This window comes from Leptinotarsa decemlineata, unplaced genomic scaffold, assembly GCF_025532065.1.
Source record: "Leptinotarsa decemlineata unplaced genomic scaffold, Ldec_3_MD MMD2_tig00078346_RagTag_RagTag, whole genome shotgun sequence".
Lineage (NCBI taxonomy): Eukaryota > Metazoa > Arthropoda > Insecta > Coleoptera > Chrysomelidae > Leptinotarsa > Leptinotarsa decemlineata.
The window spans coordinates 4,891,003-4,913,563 of NW_027412724.1; the positions used below are offsets into that span (position 1 = coordinate 4,891,003).

At 35.5% G+C, this 22,561-nt stretch overlaps 2 protein-coding genes across 2 annotated transcripts in view; both read right to left on the reverse strand.

The window, feature by feature from the left end:
* The window catches only part of LOC111511845 (uncharacterized), a 34,657-nt gene extending 14,015 nt beyond the window's left edge, over positions 1-20,642 (reverse strand). The window contains exon 1 of the mRNA XM_074185755.1: positions 20,489-20,642. The gene's annotated coding sequence lies outside the window, so the exon portion shown is untranslated. The remainder of the gene's footprint in view (positions 1-20,488) is intronic.
* On the reverse strand, positions 12,203-16,868 carry LOC111511847 (uncharacterized). Its single transcript, XM_074185712.1, has 5 exons — positions 16,591-16,868; positions 16,333-16,549; positions 14,206-14,647; positions 13,760-14,152; positions 12,203-13,371 (listed from the first exon to the last, which is right to left on the reverse strand). Exons 1-5 carry the CDS (start codon positions 16,866-16,868, stop codon positions 12,203-12,205), a joined length of 2,499 nt encoding a protein of 832 aa, XP_074041813.1.
* Positions 20,643-22,561: the final 1,919 nt, after the last annotated feature.

Here is a 22,561-nt window from a genome sequence, read left to right on the forward strand (position 1 = left end):
TAGTTAGTCACAAACACAATAATTATAATTCAATTACTTTAGATTCGGAGGATGATGCATGAACGCTTATATTTGTTACTCACTTTTCCTACAGTACAAGTAAAATAAATGATAGAAACAAATAATACATGCATACATACATACGTGCATCCTCAAACATACAATATACATTTCTAGACATAAATATAACCATGGAGTACCATATGTTCAATTCATTGTTCATATAAAAGTAGTTGTTACGAAAGTAGTTTTTCTTTCGTGCTATTTAATCTTTTTATCAAGGTAGTTGTGTCAAAAGGGCTTTTTCTTTCAGTTTCTGTCTGAAAGTGACTTTTTTATATGATCTACACATATGCATCTTCGTAGTTTAATCTGGAATTATTTGCTTTTTTACTTTTTTTGGAAGTTTCCCACAGTTTTTTATAAAGATGGAGAAGTAGAAAGCCAAAACCTCTCTTTCCCACCTAATACTAGTTATTCACAAAAAAAATGAGAATTCAATCACTCAATTTGAATTGAAATGTGAACATTTCCATTTGTTCACTCACTTACTTTGCTTGAAGTAAAGGTGAAAAATATAGTGAAAGTAAAATTGTCAATTATGACCAACCATATACAGTGTAATAACTACCATTGCGATGGTTAACGTAAAATATTATTTTATTCACTGAGATCGAGTCGATCAATTGATCCTTCGGACCTTCGAGCGTCGTTGTGGTTAAGTACAATGCTGAGATGAGGTTTTTGTGGCTGACACGAGGGCTTGGGACTTTTTGCGAGAGACATAAATTCGGTCACCGGATCCCGTCGAGACGAGATTGGGGGTCTCATCCCTCAGCCTTCGAGGCTGGGGAAGGGGAGTTGATCTCTCTAAGCGCGTGGTGCGAAATTTAGGAAAAATCGGAGTAGTGAAATCGTAAGCCGGTATTGGGTACAGGAGGTTCGAAATAAAAGTGTTGGTGTTGAAGACACACCGGATCAACGGAACCTATGGTTGACCATGAACCACTCAAAGAGACGTTATGTGAGGGTTTGTTCATTTTTCTAACCAGTTGATATTGAGAGAGAGTTCACATATTATTTTGTCCGAGTCCACTTCCTATTTGCAAAGAGGTTATATATTGTTGGGTTCCTAGTGCTGATAGTTTAGCTAGAGTTGATATTACAATTACGAAAAAGGGCGAAAATTTGAAGTTATAAACACTTCTCTCCATAAAGTAAGAGAAAAATTAAAAGTATTCTGTACTGACTTGGCGCATATGTAGTTATTCAACAGGTTGAATTAGCAGTAAATAGCAGGGTCAAATTGGCGGCATTTCCTTTGTTCTAGTTTCTTTTATTTTATAGAATTTTAAATTTTTTAGTTATTAGATCTTACACGTTGTTTTTTTCATTTTGTCCATGGAGTCGTTGTTTTACTTATTATACTTTATATTTGAAACCTTGGACTTTCATTTTGTCTTGGACTGAAAAAAAACACCATCCTCGTAGAGTAAGATGAAGTTAAGAGAACAAAAACAAATGAGAGACTTTTTGTCAATCTTTCGCGAAGAGAATAGTGAATGAAAAGCATTTTAATTTAGAAAATTCAGTTCTGGAACCACATAATGAGAGATAATATAAGTAGGTATACCAAATGATCAGATTTCAAAAAGACCGGCCTTCGTGCGACCGGCACGAACCCTACAGCCTTTTCGGAATTGCCTAACTTCCAAATTTTGATGTGGAGAAATTTGCATCTGGTGACAGCAGCTGCCAAATTTTATCTAAATAAAAAAACACGGCAATAGCGAGAGGGTTAAGTATTATGTCACTGGTGACTTATATATAAAAACCCGTAGATGTTAGTTTCACTAAGTGGGAGTTCACGAGGATTTCTCGGTTATGAAATCAAATTCCACAATTCAGACGATTTTAATTTTTATTATCTACCGTTATTACAGTGTTGACAGCGGTGTGGATAACTAGATGATTTATTTTGTCTAGAAATCTGATCACATTGGTTAACCGAGAGGTGAAATAATTTTTTTTGGGAAAAAACTAGAATTCTGTGTTGAATAGATAGTGGAAAATGTAGTTTAGTGAATTTCCGTTTTGTATTTTGAAAGTAGTGGAAAGTGGAAAAAGGCATTGAAGCTTAAAATAGCCACAGGGAGTTTATTGTGTAATGTTGGTGTAGGGAAGAATTAAAAGAAATGTTTTAAAATCTGTTTTTCCGTTAATCAGCTGTCGCCCCCATACGAACGACAACTCGCAAAAGTTGACAAACTTGTGCGAGCCAAAGACTAACGAGGTCCTACCTTTTAACGTGTGATTCCTAAGACGGTTGCAGAATCATCCCAGCTTCAACCAGATAAATTATCTCGAGAAAAATATCTGGTCGAGGCGGGAATCGAACCCACAGCCTTCCGATCGAGAGTCGGGCGCACTACCACCGCGGCCAATTCCACATTGGTAAGGTAAAACACATAAGGTAAATACAATTGTAGCGTTTGCCGACGGATAGTAATGGTGAAGAAGTAGGAGGTTCAAGCGACCGAAGTTAAATATAACCTGAGTTTTTCGTTGGGATAGATGGAAGTGTAAAGTTGATACTTGCAGGAAGAAATAATTTATAGAGAGATAAATAACTTTGTGTGAACAAAACACACTGGGTGTGTCCGATAGGTCTCAAAGAGATAATTTTTTTTATTGAGTTGCGTAGCGCATACAGGGTGCGTTAAATAAGTTGACTATACATTTGTAAATGACATTGAGTGTTCCAGTGATGTTGTGTTGAACCACTTTGGGTTTGAAAGTCTTCTTTTAAACTATTGTAAAATACTGAGCAAGTTAGAAAGCGAAAGAGTTCTCTGTGGGTTTGAATAGTTTTTTTTTTCATTTGTGTGTCCCAGCAGCATTGGCAAATGACTTCCAAATACGTAACATAGTGCCAAAAAAAGTTCAGGGTGAATTTAGTATAAGGGCAAAGGAGAAAAAGGAACCAGAGGATCAGATACTTTTTTTATCTTATTTAAGAACCCAGAGAGTCGGTTCTGTAGTATTATTAAGGAAGAGGGTAATACGAATAAAATCAGTTTTTACTTTGGTTTGTATTTTTGTGATTTTCTTGTTTTAGCGAGATTCATATACAGGGGAATCCTTTTGGTTTTTAAATTAGCGTGGAGCAATAAATATATAGAGGATTAGAGAAAATTTGTGTTAACTTAGTGAATTATTCTTTCGTGTGTCTTGAACAGCTATTAATGGGATAAAGCAACAAGCGAGATAGTTAGTGAGCCTTGGATAAAGTAAGCTAGAGTGAATAAAATAAGCTAGGTAGTTCTTCGAATAGTTGTACAATTTTTAAGGGTACAATTTAAAAAAAAGTTATTTCTCGTCATGGAATAAAAACTATTGCTGACTGGAAAATAATTGAAAGAAAACGTAGGTTTTTCTTTGGTTTAAAAACAGAAAGAAATTGCTTCAGGCTTCATTTCAGATCATCAAACAGGCAAAAAGGTAGGGATTTTTGTTTGTTTTTTATGTTATTGTTTTGTAATGTTTTGCAAAATATTGAACTCACTCCAATATATTTACTAACGCTCCAAGTAATGAAAAGGACCAGTGACTAAGAGGTACCAGTGGCGTATACACTAGAGATACTAGAGCTATAATAGGGGAATTGTCGAGGGAAATTGTGAAAAAATATTTTGAAGGATGGATTGACACGTAATTAGACGAGAGGTCTGTTGATCAGAGGTTGGAGTTTTTCAATTTGAACTAACGGGGAAAGTTGATGGTTGGTTTTTGCTATGTGTTTCGGTATTGGATACTTTAAGGTTGTTTTGGTTGAAAGCCTAATAGCTAGACATATTTGGGTTACTTATATTTCTGGAGAAAAGTTTTTTTTTATATAGCCAGAAATTTTGGGGCAGTTTTGTTCGTAGCAGGCGCTAAGACGCTCTGCAGATAGGAGCGCTCGAATACTACTGCCGGTAAGTATCGACCGTGGGGGTAGGAGTCCCACTAAACGGATACTATTTCTCCCGTCGTATCGTTTTCCATCGCTCACGATACGGTGGTAGAGGTTGTTGGAGCTCTGTAGGATTGACGCTCTGCAGACAGGGGGACGATAGAGAAAAATATTGAGGCAGACTGGGTTTGCCCATATGGTAGGATTTTGAGAACGCTTCGAAGTTTTTTCAAAGGGAAAGATATCTATCTCAGAGAAATATTATGGGAGGATGCTACATCCTCTTCTTCATACAGAGAGAGAAAGAGAGAGAGAGAGAGAAAGAGGGGATTGAGTTAATAGTAGCCTAGAGCTACAGCGAGGCATTGACCTCAGAGGAATATGATGTGAGGACGTTGTATCCCCTCCGTCATAGAAAGAGATTGTGGCTAGGAGCCATAGAATCAGGTGATTGGTAGCCCATTTCTACAGCGAGGCATTGGCCTCAGAGGAATATGATGTGAGGACGCTATATTCCCTCCATCATAGCGAGAGATTGTGGCTAGGAGCCACAGAAACAGGTGATTGGTAGGCTATTGCTACAGCGAGGTATACTCCTCAGAGCCAAATGGAATGAAAATGTGGCTAGGAGACATGCAGAGAGATGGAATTGAGTGAATAGTAGTCCAGGACTACAGTGAGGCATTGGCCTCAGAGAAATATAATGTGAGGACACTATATTCCCTTCGTCATAGAGAGAAATTATGGCTAGGAGTCACAGAAGCAGGTGTTTGGTAGCCCATTGCTACAGCAAAGTATAGGCCTCAGAGCCAAGTGGAATGAGAATTATGCTCGGAGACGTGCAGTTAGGAACAGGCACATAGTATCTGTTATAGGAGATTTACGAATGAAGTACTTGTGCTCACCTATGAGCCACCCTGAGATGTGCAGGAAATCGTGTCCCACGATTTATAAACCGCTAGTTTCATAGCGAAAATGGAAGATCATGTCAATAGGGCATAAGATTAGAAGTAATGAATACCGAAAAAGGAGGGCGCGAGAGCAGAGGAAAAGGTTTCAATAAGGGAAAGTTTGCGAAAGAGTCTGAACTCCCGATATTGGATATCGCGAGAAAATGATCTACCGTAGATATGGGTTGGCAGGATCATATCCGTATAAAGATATTTTTGTTGGTCATGAAGTCTGCCTGAGCCGCTCATATAATATTGCATAAGAGTAGGATGAGATAGTGACTTGAATTGTGTATTGAAATCATGCGTACATTCTTTGATTCAATTTTTTCATGTTCGATTAGACAATTGATTTAATAGGAATTTGATTTGATAGAATTGGCTAATTGGTTGTCATGTGATGTTTTCTTCTATGTTATCTTGAATAACGGTGAAGATTTTATTTGGACTTTTGTTAATAATATGGACAATGATGGTGAAGAAGGAGCGAACGAAGTGAAGCAATCGCCTTGCTTATGGAAGATGGCAAACAAGGAGATGCCAACCTTGCAGATTGTGGAAGTAACCTTGCTCATGATGTCTGGCTTCATCACCCAAGTGAAGACCACGACAGTATCGGAGTACGACAAATAGTTCGCGCCGAATTGATTATAGACTTTTGATGAATTGTAGTGTGAACCGCGAGCGGCAGATAAATTGCAGTATGTGTGGCACAAGAGTATTTGCACAGTGGTACACCCAGCCCAAGATGAAGGCAAAAAGGTCAGGGACCTTCAGTTATAATGAACCAGTAGCTGATACAGCTGACGCTGTATCAGGAAGGAGGAGTGGCATACACTGAAATTGGATTGAGGTGTAGTAGTAACGCCACTATAAAGGTGCTAGTATAGTTGCACCAGTGTAGAAAAAGTAGGGACCATCCCCTAGTTAGTATGTTGCGAGGAAATCCAGAAGAGCAAGTGGGCTCTTCGAAAACTTGTATGAACCGTGACCAACGCATTGGGCCAAATATAGAAGATCAGTTATAGCGAGCTTTAGTGCCCAAGCCATAGTAAGGCACAGTACGATGGACTGAATTTGTTGCAAGTACGCGAGAGAACTTTTATAGAGAATCAGGTGCTAACTAACGTATGCATCATTTACTGAGAGTTGCGAAGCTTACGATCGTCAACCCTTCAGTCGAGTAGTAGCAGCGTTCCAGAATAGTAGAGTTGCGGAAAGTCCTGGGACTTTCCGGACTCGTCAAAGAGGTTACTTACCGCATCTCACCACACCACATCAGGTTACAGCAGGTAAGGGAGCCTCGCTGACTGCAGAAGTGAATTACGCACAAACGCGAGTGTTCGTGACTGCAGTGCGCGAATCAGACGCGAAACCTCTGTTCGCCTAAAAGTGGTTATGATAATGAAGCATTAGTTGACTTTAAAGATATGGCACTGTGTGCCCAGAACTTTTACGAAGGGGGAAGTGGTGTAGTAACTGCCATTGAGATGGTTAACTTAAAATATTCGAGGGTCGTTGGGGTCATGTACAAGTTGGACTAGACTAAACAAATGAATATATCACATCCTGCCGATGATAATATGATTGGAAAGGGTAAAAACGCTGAGATGAGGTTTTTTTGGCTGACGCGAGGGCTTGGGAGTTTTTGCGAGAGACAGAAAGTCGGTCAACGGATCCCGTCGAGACGAAATTGGGGGCTCATCCCTCAGCCTTCGAGGCTGGGGAAGGTGGCCTAAATAGGAGAGTTAATCTCTCTAAGCACGTAGTGCAAAATTTAGGAAAAATCGGTGTAGTGAAATCGTAAGCCGGTATTGGGTACAGGAGGTTCAAAATAAAAGTGTTGGTGTTGAAGACACACCGGATCAACGGAACCTAAAGGGCGAAAATTTGAAGTTATACATCACTCTCTCTAAAGTAAGAGTAAAATTAAAAGTATTTTGTACTAAGTTGGTGGATGTGTAGTTATTCAACAGGTTAAATTAGCAGTAAATAGCAGGGTCAAATTGGCGGCATTTCCTTTGTTCTAATTTGCTTTTATTTTATAGAATTTTACATTTTTTTGTTATAATATTTTACATGTTGTTTTTTTTTCCATTCTGTACATGGAGTCGTTGTTTCACTTATTATACTTTATATTTGAAACCTTGGACTTTCATTTTCTCTTGGTCTGAGAAAAACACCAGCCTCGTAGAGTAAGATGAAGTTAAGAGAACAAAAACAAATAAGAGACTTTTTGTCAATCTATCGAGAAGAGAATAGTGACTGAAAAGCATTTTAATTAAAATTAAAATTCAGTTCTGGAACCACATAATGAGAGAGAATATAGGTAGGTATACCAAATGATCAGATTTCAATAAGACCGGCCTTCGTGCGACCGGCACGAACCCTATAACCTTTTCGGAATTGCCTAACTTCCAAATTTTGATGAGGAGAAATCTGCATCTGGTGACAGCAGCTGCCAAATTTTATTTAAATAAAACAAACACGGCAATAGCAAGAGGGTTAACAATGTTTGATAGACAGTTAATTATTATTTCACTGGTGACTTATATATATAAAAACCCGTTGATTTTACAGTGGGGACAGCTAAGTGTGAGTTCACGAGGATTTCTCGGTTATGAAATCAAATTCCACAATCCAGACGATTTTTATTTTTGTTATTATCTACCGTTATTACAACAGTGTGTCTAAGAAAAGAACAGTTAGAATGGGAATATCGAAAAATGTGAAAGATACAAAATTAGGAAAAAGTTGCCCATTTTAGAGATTATTCAAAAGATGTTTCAGAAATTAGAAAAATATGATTATTTAAGAAAAAAGCCTACATTCTCGTCAATTTCGAATCAATTTCAGTCTGGCGTTATTGGAGGAGATATTTACAAAAAAATCACTTTCTCATTGCCACTTTTCAAGCTGTACAAAAAGACTTTCATATATTTTCAATTCCATGTTTTATCTCCGATAATTCATCAGCAATTCAACAAAATTTCAAAACGTGTTTGAAATAAGCCTCAAAAAGAGCAACTATTCCTATATTCTACCGGCTTTGTATCTCCCTCGTTTTCCGATTTTCCTGTGCTGGTCCTCTTTATATTGGACACACTGTGTAGTTTTTTCTTCAACTCACCAATCAATGATATCTCAAAGTTGTTCTAGAAAGAAATAGACCAATTTTTTCAAATATTCACTTTTCATTTCATTCAAACGAAATTTCTTGATATAGTTAAACTTAGTACAATAATACATTTTTAATCACCCTTCATTAGTTTTCACTCAACTTCTTTTCTAATAAATGACAGTGACTAATAGGAAAGTTAGGCAATATTTTGTAACTGATCTTGTTCTTGGTATATTAGTAGTAGTGAATTACAGTTTCATTTGGATTTTTTTGTCTTGTGATTTTTGTTGGCTCTTGTTTTGTTTACTTGTTGGTGTGTTGATAACTGTTAGAGAAGTTTTCAATACAGAGATATTTGGCGTCGCTATAATACTATTTAATATATTATTTTCTTCTGGTTTCTTGAGTTCGTCAATAGTACGAGCTATGTCATCCTCCAATACTCTGTTACCTTCTATATAACAAGTCTTTTTGATCATCCTGCCTTGCTGAAGATGAATGTTTTCTGAGGATTTGGCTGTCTCCCTTTTGTTGTTTCGTTAAGTTCTGTGCAATTGAGATATTCCTGTGCAATTGAGATATTTTTTCCTTTCAGTTTGTGGCAGTTTTCCAATACGCGTTTTTTAGTGAAATTAGGAATAGTTTTCATTTTTTCCTAGTGGGTAGTTGTCACTAATTCCAATCATCTTGACATATATTTTTCGGAGTTGAGAAATCCTACGATTTGTTCAACCCAGAAACAACTATATTATTTTCGTTTTGAATGCGCATAAAATATTCAACCAACCTCTCCAATAATTCTCTTGTTCCGGATTCCTCATTGCTATTTTAGCTTCTTTGAAATTCAATAACAATTTAGCTCTAGTAGCTTCAAAATAATTTTTCATTTGGTTCCGACTGCTACCTACACATCGAGCTTTTAGTTGATTCCTACCGTTTACGATTTCTTGCTATAACGATTCGAAAGTAATTGAAGATTTCTCAAATTTTTTATCGGTTAAATGTCATGTGGTGGCGAACACAATATAACTCGTGGTGGTATTGGTTCACAGCCTCATTTGTCTATTATGCTGAGCGCACGAAAATGGGCACGAAACTTCGGTCGGTCAGTAGTGTGGAGTAAAGTTGTGAGCGACATGTCACGTCATCATAACACAAGTTTACGTCGAAGAGAACTATTGGGGCCAAGTCTACCAATGAGAACGTAGTTATTATTACTAAGAGATGATGTTCATTCAATAAACGGAGAGAGAAGTAATTTTGGCAAATTGTCTACCCTTCATTTACGGGAATATTTTTACTGTCCCAAAAAGCAGGTTTTGACAAAATACACGAAAAAACTTCTTCATTATCAATTTTCATTTGGTATTGTTATTATAATATTTTGCTACACAACCCTACTGTAATCACGAGCGACCGACTCACACTAGTTTGTTCTCGTCGCTTCCGCGTCACCGTCGCTCTCCTCCCGTCCGTGCATTGCTCGATCTCTCCGCTCCGCCACCGCTCGTTTCATGCACGTCACCGTTTCGCCATCGCTCGGCCGTCGTCATTTTCGTGCCCTCAGCTTTAGTGTTTGTTCACTTGATCTTTTTTGATTTATTGAGATCACTTCAAAACTAAGAATTATGTACTCACGTGTCACTAAGGGAATTTTCAACTCTTATTGCACCTGTGACACAGTTTAGAAAAGTTTTCCATTTCATTTTTTAATTTAATACACTTGTCGAAGAGTTACTCTGACGAGATGTTGCCTCTTCCACCTATAACACCATCTTTTAATAGAATTAGTGAGATACTATCCTTATTCATATTATAGAAATGTCAAGTGACAAAACGAACGCGCATGCATACGAGTATGTATATTTTTTAATTATGTTGCATGCAGTCTGATCAGAATTCTTCTAAATGTAAACTCAGTTTTATTTAATTGTTAAATCAGTTTTGAATGCATGTTTCCAACCACAACATGTACATTAGAAACTAGTATACTTTTTTAATATTCGTCATTATGGATTGTGATAATGAATGTTTTGTCTTATTTTTGAAGGATGAATGTTAACCTTAGAGAAATCCATCAGTTTTCGAGTATAACACGATAATGCATTCCTCAAATTATCGTGTTCGAAATACAATAGTGACGAGAATTTAATAAATAATATTTCAAACGCCCATTGGTTTTGCACCAACACCTCCAATTATTCATAAAAAATTAGTTCCTGTAATTTTCTAAATTAGATGCGAAAATTATTTCCGTTGCATTATTCGATTGGATTCCAATAGACTACTTACACCATTTTATCGCGAGATAAAAGAAAACAGAATTGAAATCAAATACCATCATCAATTTTTGTAACATCACTGGTTTTTGCTCCATTTATAGAAACTAAATTAATTTTGAATAATACCGGATATGTTCAGCTTGAAAAAATTATATTGCGTATTTAAATTTTGCATTTAAATGACACCTTTTAACTTTTTCATTCCTAACTTCATATAACATTATGCAGGATAATGAATATCGATAGAAAATCGCCAATATTTGCTAGTACTATTGAAAAATACTACTTCATTTTGATTTTGAAAATGATCAAAGTGAGCTTATTATAATTGAGCAAATTATTATTGGTCATGATTCGCTCAAAGAGGAAAAAAATAGAAGAAGATAGAAAAGCGGAATCGTGAAAAGTTCATCATGTTATTGATTTTGAAAACGATATGATTTCAATTTGACTTTAAACTGAGAGGGTGGCAGATTTTTAAAAGTTCAGGAATAGCATTGAATACTTTAGCTACCTGGTAACTGAAGGATCGTTGTGAAAATGGGAGGTATTGAAGAGCCTTTGAACCTGATGTTAATTTTATGAAGATCGGTTCGAAACGTTACTTTCCTATGCAGGTACGAAGGGATTTTATATAAGAGAATCTTATAATAGAGGCAGGCGGCATGTGGTTTTCTTCTATTCTTCATATTTAGCCAGCCAACTTCCTTGAGCTTGTGAGATATTCTGTTTCTTCTTCTTATTTCATATATAAGTCTCAAACAAGAATTCTGGACTTGTTTGAGACGAAAATGTGTAATGTTACAGAAAGATATTCATAGAATTTTTAAATGTAGTTATGAAAATAGGTTGTACTTCTATGTAAAATATTTGTATTTCGACAATAACTCGATTGAAAGTTCATATCATGTTTGAATATCATATGGATCACCATATTGTAAAGAGGAGAGAAAGCATAAAAGACTTGGAGGTTACATGGAACAAAACTTTTTCTTTCATAACATATATCAACAATATGATCAGTTTAGCAAACAGAACGTTAGGCTTCCTTTTAACACAAATGCATTCTTTCAACAATCTGAATGTTGTGAAATATCTATATAACTGTGAAACCCATACTTGAATTTGCTTGAGTTATTTGGTTGGGGGACTACAAAATTCAATTTAGGTGGCCTTGCACCGAAAGAGAAAGTTGATAGCTATGTTATTTCTCTTCAAAATTATTCATAATGAAACAAATGCTCCAGAAAGTATTTCATTAGTTCCATTCAATGCACCAGCACGTAACACTAGACGGACTTTGCTTTTTAATATCCCTTCGAACTTCCTAACTTTCAGAGCATTTCTTGCTGTTATACTTCAATTAGCTGACAAATCTAACCAATCATTAGATATAGACTGGTACGTTCCAAAATAAATTTTACAAACTAGTTTTGAACCTTATAATAAACTAGCTTTTGCCCGCGGCTTCGTTCGCGTTAAGAAGTATTATTATTAATTAGGTATAGTTTTTGCGGCTTTACTTTTGTTTAGCGTGTGTAAAAAATTAGGGCCTACAAAACTTCTTTGTACACAATATTCTTAAGTAATCTGTGATTAGGCGCTAAAACAATCAAGCTATTGGGTGAACTTACTCGTGAGCAAGCAACATAAAACTGTCCATGAAAGAAGCAATGTTCTCTCAAGTCAATACCCGCAAATTTGAGAGTTTGCCTCTGAGACTTGTCATGGCAAAGCAGTTAGGGGAAACTGTAATCGTTCAAATTCGAACGGGATATCATTAGGTATTAATGGGATTCGTGGTATAAATACAGTTTCCCCTTTCGCACACCCAGTTAATATAGTGGCTTCCACTATATTGCAATGTAATGCTTTCACTTGCAGTCTCGTACCGTTACAAAGTTTTGGTGGTTATAAATTTCGCAACAACATAAAATTGGAGTGTCCACACGCAGAATAAGCTTATGACAAAGAAACCTGGCGATTTCAATGAATTTAAAAATTCTACAGGGTAATTAGTAGCGTCATCTGTATTAACCACAGTATCAATTGAAGTATAGACCTTTTCTTTGCCCTCTAACGACATGAGCAGGATATCGTTGATAGCTGCTGCTTGATTGTTCTTTGGAGTAAGTTTGGCAGGCTCACGTAACCTTCCAATAGGCTTGTCATGTATACGATTAATGTCTGGATAAACTTTAGACAGCAATTCTTGAACCGTAGTAACAACTGTGTACAATTCTTCCGGGATGGTTATCATTTCATCAAACGATAGAAAATCACCATTACAGATTTTAAGAAGGAGATCTGAAAATCTACCAGCAGACTCATCCCCTCCCAAATGTACTCTCATATTTTTAGAGAGCTTAAGAATATTAACCTGGGGCCACGAATTAGATTTCTTAATGAACGACTTCACTTCGTCAGCTCTGGTTACTTTTGGCACCACTGGTAGAGTCTGCCGAAAGTCTCCGGCCAGCAAAACTGTTACGCCACCCATTGATTTTGTATTGCCTCTTATATCTATTAGTAATCTGTTTAAGGCTTCAATACCACCTTTATGAGCCATCGTTATTTCGTTCCACACGATTATTTTTGTAGTCTTTAAAACTTCAGCAAAATTACTTTGTTTGGAGATGTTGCAAATGGGAGTCTCGGCAGTGATTAAATTGAGTGGTAACTTAAAAGCAGCATGAGCAGTTCGACCACCTTCGAGTAATGTAGCAGCTATGCCGGACGACGCCACAGCCAGGGCAATGCCGTGAGTACTTCTTACTTTCGCCAAACGTAAATTAATAAGGAAGGTTTTACCAGTTCCACCTGGAGTGTCTGAGAAGAATATTCGACCGTCATTTGCATCTACACTTGTGATAATTTTATTGTAAACTTCCTGTTGCTCGTCATTCAAGGATGCTTCATTTTTTCTTACTGCGTCTTCTAAGGCCACTGTATCGTAACTGGTCTCCTTCACGTACTCTCTATTTTCAAAATATATTGATGTTATTGGCTGAGGTAATCCATACTCTTTAAGAGGACGGCCGCCTAATGATAATACGGCATCCTCTAATACCGACAGGCATTTGTTAAATATCAGGTCCGATCATTGCTCTACATCTACGTCACCTTGCCTTTCCAGTTGTTTTTTCAAGGTATTCTTTGTATTTTTCCCAAAAACATAGGGGGTCGGAAACCTATCAGAAGAATAAAATGATAACAAAAAGCTCTCGAATCATATGCGGTGTTTGACAAAGTGCTGCCTCTTCAAGAGCTGAATCCAAATGCCGATTATTTTAGAGTAGACCTAGAGCCTTGCACGCGGATTGGAAAGTGGGATGTAAGTGACCATCTACAGTTTTTAACCCTTCAAATGAAATTGGGCCTCTGATCTCATGTAGAAGCATTCGAAGGTGGTAGCATTCTGTATTGTTTGGATGAACAGTATAAACCCTACCTAGACCGTGTTCTTTTTTGACCCCTGACCACCCTACAACATTCACTCCTCTCTTCCTTTTCTGAAACGATCGCTTGTTCCAAACGTAATACGCAGGGACTTCCGAGTATAGCAATGTTTTTGCAAAGTCATCCACGGTACACAGATCGTAAAAGGAGAGGAGTGTAGTTGTAGGAGGACTACTCAATTTGTCGCACAAGTTCTGCTCATTGAAATAAATTCTTTGTCCATTTTCTAAATGGACAGCAAGGTGTATTACATGAGAAAAACGCTCATGTATTGGGAATTCAAGGATTCGCCAAACTGCTTCAGCTGAACTTATATATCGACCACTTTTGTAGGTTGTAACTTCATCCTTCCCGTTCTCTGAAGTAAACGTATTCTGATCTGACCCTTTATTAATATATTTGCAAACGTATTTGATTGACTTCACTGAATGACAATACATGTTCTAAATAGCACTGGATTATAAGGAGCCACCCAAGGATTATCCATTATAACACCCTTGATATTGACAGAGAATCCATCGTCATCTAGAGAACATCTCCTGTACTGCTGATAACCATCATCACCGGTTTGAGTTTCCTTGATAAGAGCCTTAGGATAACGTTTGCTGCACGAATTATTTTTCATGCATGGAGAATTTCTGTTTAAACGTCCATAGGGGACATGTATCATATTACTTTTAACGATTTCGTGAAGCTCAGGATCACGATCGGGGTTAGGTATTTCAGCACAAATAATATTGTCAATTTGATTTGTAGTGATGCGATGTTGAAGCCATGAAAGTATATGAATATACGGAAGACCTCGCTTTTGCCATTCCGTCGAACACATATAGCATCTCACTTCACCGAATATTTTCCCTTTTATCAACAAATCCATGACCTTTAATCGAAATACACGCGAAATAATATCGTATCGATCATGAGATTTTTGTCCTGAAAGTAAGTGCTCATTTATGACACTCCAGCGTGGGTTACATGTGAAAGTAATGAAAAGGTCGAGACGACTGTAATGTCTAACATAGGTCATGGCGTCTTGCGTTTTTTCGTACATGTATCTTTATCCACCAGTAAAAGATGATGGAAGTACTACCATTTGTCTTAGCTGATTTGCTTCAGTATCTTGCCGTCCAATTGCATCTTTTATATGAATATAATTATCTGCGCGCAATTTGGCTTGATTGTTTTTTATCTAGTTTAGTCTTTCAGGTCCTATTTTTGCGTATTCATCTACCAAATATTGACTAAAAAGAGTGCGATATTTAACCAACAAGTTATCTTCTGCTTCTCTGATCATTATTCTGTAAGAATAAAAATGTACAGCAGAGACTGTTTTTTTCAAGGGCAACTTAGATGTGGGATCACATTGTGGTATGTTGATTAAATAGCAATCTTTCCCCCAGCAAAACATCAACGGGTACTGCAGCGCATCATAACCTCGATGTATCTCACTGATACGCTGAAGTGAGTTACTTCGGATTTCGAGGATGATGTCTCTTCGGTCAAAATGCTGATCTACCAATACAACAGCCACTTCATTTGCCATTGGTGCATTGAATCTGCATCTGTTTCTCTTTGTGGTTTTTTATCTACATGTATTACGACCTAGAATGACTCTGAAGGCGATATTTTATCAATGGCTGTTTTTAAATCTTTCATGTATGGGTTCACCTCATGTAACATAAGCTGCAATCGTTTGATTAAATTTGGTCTCGAGTCAGGAAATTCAGAACATCGAATATTAGCTTCTCTATCATCTTCACCGATGAAATAAATTTGCAGAAACTGTGCTCCTGCCCAGGTTCCGGTAATATACTTCCAATTAAATGATTAGACTTATCCTTGAACTTTAAAAATTGGTGAAAAACCTCCTTCTTTCATTTGTTTTCCACCAAAGGAAGTCATTTGAAAACAGGCATTATATTTTCGGATATTATCCATGAAGTGTACATGATTTGGCTCAAGTTGTACTTTACCGGCGCTACAACACATACCAGGTGTCTCATCTTTCCACTTCAAGGCGTTACACCACTGGCACTTGTACGTCATAGAACCTAAGACTACACTGCTGTCAGTTCCATAAGCAATATCTGGGTCATACGCCAAACCCGAAAGCAACTTGCTTCTTCATACACGCTGAATTGTATTTTCTCTATACCGTCACTGAATCACTCTATATACATAGGTATTCCTGGCCTGATATAGTGCAGCAGATTGCCTGTTCTTCAGGTTTTGCAGCTTGGTAGGTGGCGACAGATTGCCTGTGTTTTTCAGGGTGTGCAGCCTGGTAGATGGCGACAGCTTGCCTCTGTACATCAGGGTTTTTTTTCTTATATTCAGACACAGCTTTACGGTGGGTGGGATTTAGATAGTGTCTGTCCATATTTTTTTGTACCATTTTTATTTGGTTTTTCCGTTTGTAATCAGTAAACCTTGCCCTACGTTTGTTTTTCTTTTTTTTTCTATTAATGTCACAGACTCAGATTGGGACAATAAACTTCTTATTAAATTTTCATCATTATTGATTGAAGATACAATAGGTGAATGTTCACGCTCTAAAACAGGTACCTCCTGATAACCCTTATCAACTTTAAGTTGCGAAGGTGTATCAATTCCAAAATCATGTTCTTCTACAGCTACCTCCATACGACACCGAGTAATTTGCTGTGCTGCTATGGGAAGATAGGCATCAAAATGCCCACTGGACAAATCGTTGCTGAATCGTAATCGCCTTACCGGATACTCGTTAGATCCAGATTCCGTATATATGAGACCGTTTCTATAACTTCAAACTCAAATGGGAATGTTAATCCTGCTGCTACTAACTCACAAAATCCGCCATATGTAGCATTTTTCCTCATTTCAGCAAAATATTCATCAGGTGTTACGTAATTATCACCATTCCTGTCGTGGGTCATAATCGAAAACTTGCTCCAGTCATTAACCACATATCTGACAATTTCTGAACGCACCTCCATCGCTCTATCTTGTGTTCCGTACATTAAATAAGAGAGAGCACGAAACAAACATGCACCGTCACTAACAATAGGGACGACAGTACATTCTTCAACTTCTCCATTAACGGTCAGATTTTCTTTAGCCATTTTAAAAAAGTCTAACCGAGAAAACCTATACTTGAACCAAACGTAAACAAAACAAATGCCAAATACAAAGCAGAGTCTATTACCAAAACTACTAAACCAAAACAAAGCAAATGCACTCCAAAATATGTCAAGAAAAGAACAGCCAAAATCATCAAATATAATCCGCTAGAAATATTTAGGTATAGTATGTCGGCGGCAGCCACTATCATCGGGTATATGTAACTCAGTGAAAACACAACGATAGCGCGTTTTGTAATGCTACTAACGCCATCTATTGTCAACATTTAGAACTAAAAATTATTTTTTTCGTCTTAATTTATTCGTTCCATTAGGTACTGACAGGTTCAAACTGATACATTTACATCCTCCATCATCACTTATTTTATCTCCTTAGGGGTGGAATTTATCAAAACCCTTTCTCAGGGGATGCCTACGTCATAGTAGCTTTATGCATGCAAAGTCTCAGCCTGATCGGTTTAAAATTGACACAGTTTCATACAAACTTTCTTCCCCTATTTTATCCCCTTGGGGGTAGAATTGATCAAAATCCTTTATTAGCGGATGCCTACGTCATAACATTTACCTGCATGCCAAATTTCAGCCCGATCCGTCCAGTGGTTTGGGCTGTGAGTTGATAGATTACTATGTCAGTCAGTCCGTTATCTTTGAGTTATATATATTTAGAGATTCATCACGACTTCTTCTCGGGCTTTGTTTCAAATGTAGAATTTGTCGATCTCCAAAAAAAAGTTTGGATCATGAAAAAAAGTTATAAAATAAAAAATACCCTGTAGTACGGCTTCGTAGCTCATAATGATACCAAAAGTGATAATTTACCTATTATTATTATTGATTCCTTTATTCAGCATAAGCTAATATATACATAATGTTTGATCCTAACTATCATAAGGCAATATATAAATATATATATATATATATATATATATATATATATATATATATATATATATATATATATATATATATATATATATAGATCTTTCTACCTTACCTGAGTCATTTGGAAATTCATACTTTCCTGATCCATCGATTATTCTTCAACATTTTTTTTATTCAATGAATATATTTGCTAGATGGGTCGAACTATTGCTCTTTTGTTCCATAAACATTATAATTATCTTTCAATTTGAATTTTTGATAATTAATTGTTACGATCATATACAAAAGTAACTTCCCTACTTTCTTGATCCAAACACATATTTCTATCCAAGTTGAATCAGAATATACATATTTATTGATCTGAGGTCACTATACTGAGCCCAACAACGTTGCCTAATCTAATTCCAGTTTTTTATGTTGAAAAAAAGATAGATAGATATGTTTAATCTCTTTTAATTCTGCAAGCATTTTTATTCATTGAATGATTTGAAGGATGAAGTTTCTATTGTTGGTTTATTTTTTATTCATTTCCACTTCATTTTCAACGAAATGGCAATTCAGATGGACTTTCCAAAATTCTGGTAATACTGACAATTGTTTTTAGATTATTAATCAAGTTTTATCACCATGTTGACAACGAAAAATAACTTGTCTATGCAATATTAAATAATGAGATTCGTAAAGATGAAAAATAAACTGAAGCTTTACGATCTGTATATTTTTTTATATATTGTTTCTGGTCGGTCGGTTCGACGTGGGTGCTTTGTTTATTCACTCGAATTGACTGCCTTGTTGGTCAGTGGTTCAAACACTAGTGTGAACGATCGATTTTCACTGGCTATCGTCCAACCCGTGTTAGGAATCACACGTTAAAAGGTAAGACCTCGTTAATGCTTAGCTCGCACAAGTTTTAACTTTTGAGGGTTGCCGTTCGTAGGGGTGCGACATCTGGTTAACGGAAAAACAGATTTTAAACAAATTGTTTTTTTAAACAGAATGTTTCTGACGAAAAGGAAAATCCTGTAATGTTCAGAGAACATAGTGGGTACCAGTGGAGAGTAGAAAAGAATTGATATTCTAGAATTTCTCCAGGCTGTATGCCTCAGGGGAAAAACTCCTGGGGCAGCAATTGCAAGAGCTTTGCTGTTTGTTGAAAGATTAAACCTTCGAGACAGATGTTCGGCATGTCTTGAAACTGACGAAAAATGGATGATAGTCCAAACACTCTATGAATAATAATATTTTTCACTGAAGCGCAACCTAATATTTTTTTCTGGAGGGGCAAGAAAATAAGTGGGAAATCGGGGAGAATGTACATATGAATTCAAAACAGTAATTTTATATTTGGTAGTTTATTTCACTGAATTCAAAATGAAACATTGTTGGAAGTTAATGAGAACTAAAAGAGAAAAATCATATTCGACTCGATCGACGGCAACCAAGTTATGCTATGGTCAACTATTTTTTAGATTACTCGGAGAAAAGAATAGGTATACCTGTATGTGAGAGTTTAAAAAAAATTATGAATTGACTGCCACCACCTTCACTCTGAAATGATTTGTTTACCAGTATAAATATTGTAAACAACTGCTTTCACAGGTGTCCACTTCCGATCATCAAATATACCAGGTTATTCTTCCCCAAACCTAGTGATCTAGTGTTCTTTTAGAGCCCTTTTGCTTTCAATCTGTTTTTCATATTTTGCAATATTTTTTTTGGTGTTCTGCAAACCACGACATTTTTGGATGAACACTTTTTTCTTGTTTATTCTTGGTCATGTGTTCTTGGTCATTTCATCATGTATTGAAGATGTTCTTTCTTCAAAGTCACACTTCTCAACGATCGGATTCATATCAATGTTATTTTCATCCAATGATAATCCCGTATATTTTTTTTGGATATTTTGGCTGTATGATAAGTACTATCAGAGAGCCTATAGATATCACAATGCGTTTTGAGGGTATGTCTCATAAACCTGGACAGACTTTTCCGATTCTGTATATATATATATATATATATATATATATATATATATATATATATATATATATATATATATATATATATATATATATATATATATATATATATATATATATATATATATATATATATATATATATATATATATATATATATATATATATATATATACATATATATATATATATATATATATATATATATATGTATATATATATATATATATATATATATATATATATGATGTTGAGATGTTGATGTGGGTTCATAAAAATAAATTTTCAATTATTATTATTTTTATTGTTTCTGTTTCTTGAAATGTAAATTTTGATTGGTTAGACTCTCATGTTGAGTTTAAATCCTATACCTCAGTGTATAGAAATTTTTCTCAACACCTCAGGTGGATTCAGGCACAAACACAACAATCACTTACCCAATTTTGATCTTACTTGCAGATGTTCCTGTGAATAAATTGGAAAAAGACACAACTGATTTCAGAAAATGTAGAACAATTTTAATAATGAATGTTAAAATGTATATAAATTAGCAAAAGAGGAAATTACCTAATTCTGAAAATGTCCTAAACCTACACCGAACTATTCAATGTGACAAATGACAGTTTATTATTCAAAATCACTTTAATTCTTTGCAGACTTTATTTTGATTGTCCTATTATCTTCTTGGACAATTTCATTAATATATGCATATATTGTGGTGTGAAATTGAATTGGTAATACCTTGTTTTCCTCCAACGTTGGTGTGTGTGTGATTTTTCTAACTTCGGAGCTGGTATTTGTGGATATATCACTGGAACGGGCTTGACAGGCAGGTAAATACAGGATTTGATTTTAATTCACAGTATATAATACAATTATTGTTGAATTGTTAAGTTTTCATATAATATTTTTCAAATATCAGGAGAGAAAAATTTTGTGTGGCGTTCACCTTCGTCGCCTTCAGAAAAAAAAAATCATCCTTGTTTACAAAAAAGTTTAAAATCTATTTCTTTTCCTAGTCACCACCTCTCAATTTTCATAATAACAAATTTTCAACTTCAATATCATAAAATTTATCTATTCTACAATTTTTACATTGGTTCTTGAATTTAGATACATTTTCATTTAACAATTTTGTACAAAAATAATTAATCTCACTTATCTCTAAATGTAAATAATTTTCAAAAGCATCACTTGATGTCCGTTTCTAAGGAAATTCACAACAACAAGGTTCACAACAATAATTTTTGAATTTTTCATCATTCCTAAATAATAACAATTAGTTTATTATGCCTTTTTCAATTTTATTACAGATATTAATTTTATTTCATTTGACATTTATTTATAACCTATATCGGTTATCTTTTTTTCGAATTCAATGAATTCTTATGTACAAATCTTGAATTTCAAATTTTCTACTCTTTCATACTTGTTTCCTGTCGAGTCTGTGGGTTTCAATACATGTACAGGGTGTCCTCGCTGTATTTCTGTATCTGAATTTTTCTGTGATGTTTTGAAAATCTCCATACATTGTGGTTTTCGAGTCATTTCATAACAATATATATATATATATATATATATATATATATATATATATATATATATATATATATATATATATTGTTATAAGAAGCAACAAACACAACACTTTAAAAACCTTGGAATACTAATTAAGTTATTGAACTCAAGAAATGGGTAACAATAAAATAACTCGCCCATTATGTGCATTTTAAACCTTCCCCCGAATTGAACTATCGAATTACAATCTTTGATACCATGAACTAAATTATTGAAAACCAAGATTCCTGCATGATAAATAGATTTTTCAGTCATATCTTATTTTTGGTTCCTACATGGATATTTCGGTTGATTCTGGTATTATAATTATGATAATTTTCATTATACGTTATTTTTCTGCTCAAGTAGGAGATATATGGTGATGCATCTTATATATCAATACCATTGTTTATAGTAGACATAGTCTTTTGATGACATCCATTTCAATTCTCTCAACATCTTGACTATTGGCGTGTCTCTTGGTACCACCAGTATGATTGTAATGGCTCAATTTTGTTTTTATTAGCCGTAAATAGTACTGAAGAGCAGAAAGTAAGATGTGGTAAAACTAATGTATTATAAATTGTAATTTCTTGACCATCTAGTTAGGCTAGGTGATACTCTCACCAGAAAATTGACTTTCTTTTTGATAACTTTTATCACTTTCAATACATTTTTTCCTTGGTCAATCAATACTCCCAAATACTTCACCACTGTTACACTTTCAATATCCTCATTAGCAATCTTTAAACTGATTCCTCTATTTTTTATTTCGTCATAACCTGACAGACATTTTTTTTTAATATTCAGTTCAAGAGTGTTGAGATTACAATATCGACTAACCGCAGAGCTCACTATTTAGAGTATCTATCAGCTCATCACGTTACGGGAACAGTAGTATATTAAGGTGTCATCTGCAAACGAACTAATTTTGCACTCAGCGATCTCGGAAACAGGGTCATTTATATGCAGAAGGGAGAGTAAGGATCCAAGTGTACTACCCTGTGGCACTCCATTATTATTGATAATTTCGGAGAGGGTAAGAAAATAGACCTTTGGTAGTTGTTTTCTATCAATCAAAGTCTCTGAACCAATTCAATACTGTGCCGGTTATTCCATAGTATTGTAGTTTTAAAAGTAATATCTATCGAGTGTCTTGAAGGGGCGTCGCAAATCTAAGAATACGGCTCCAATTGATTTGTTTTCGATTATCCACATTTTCCAGTCCACAGTTTCACAACTGTGTCCAACTCTGAA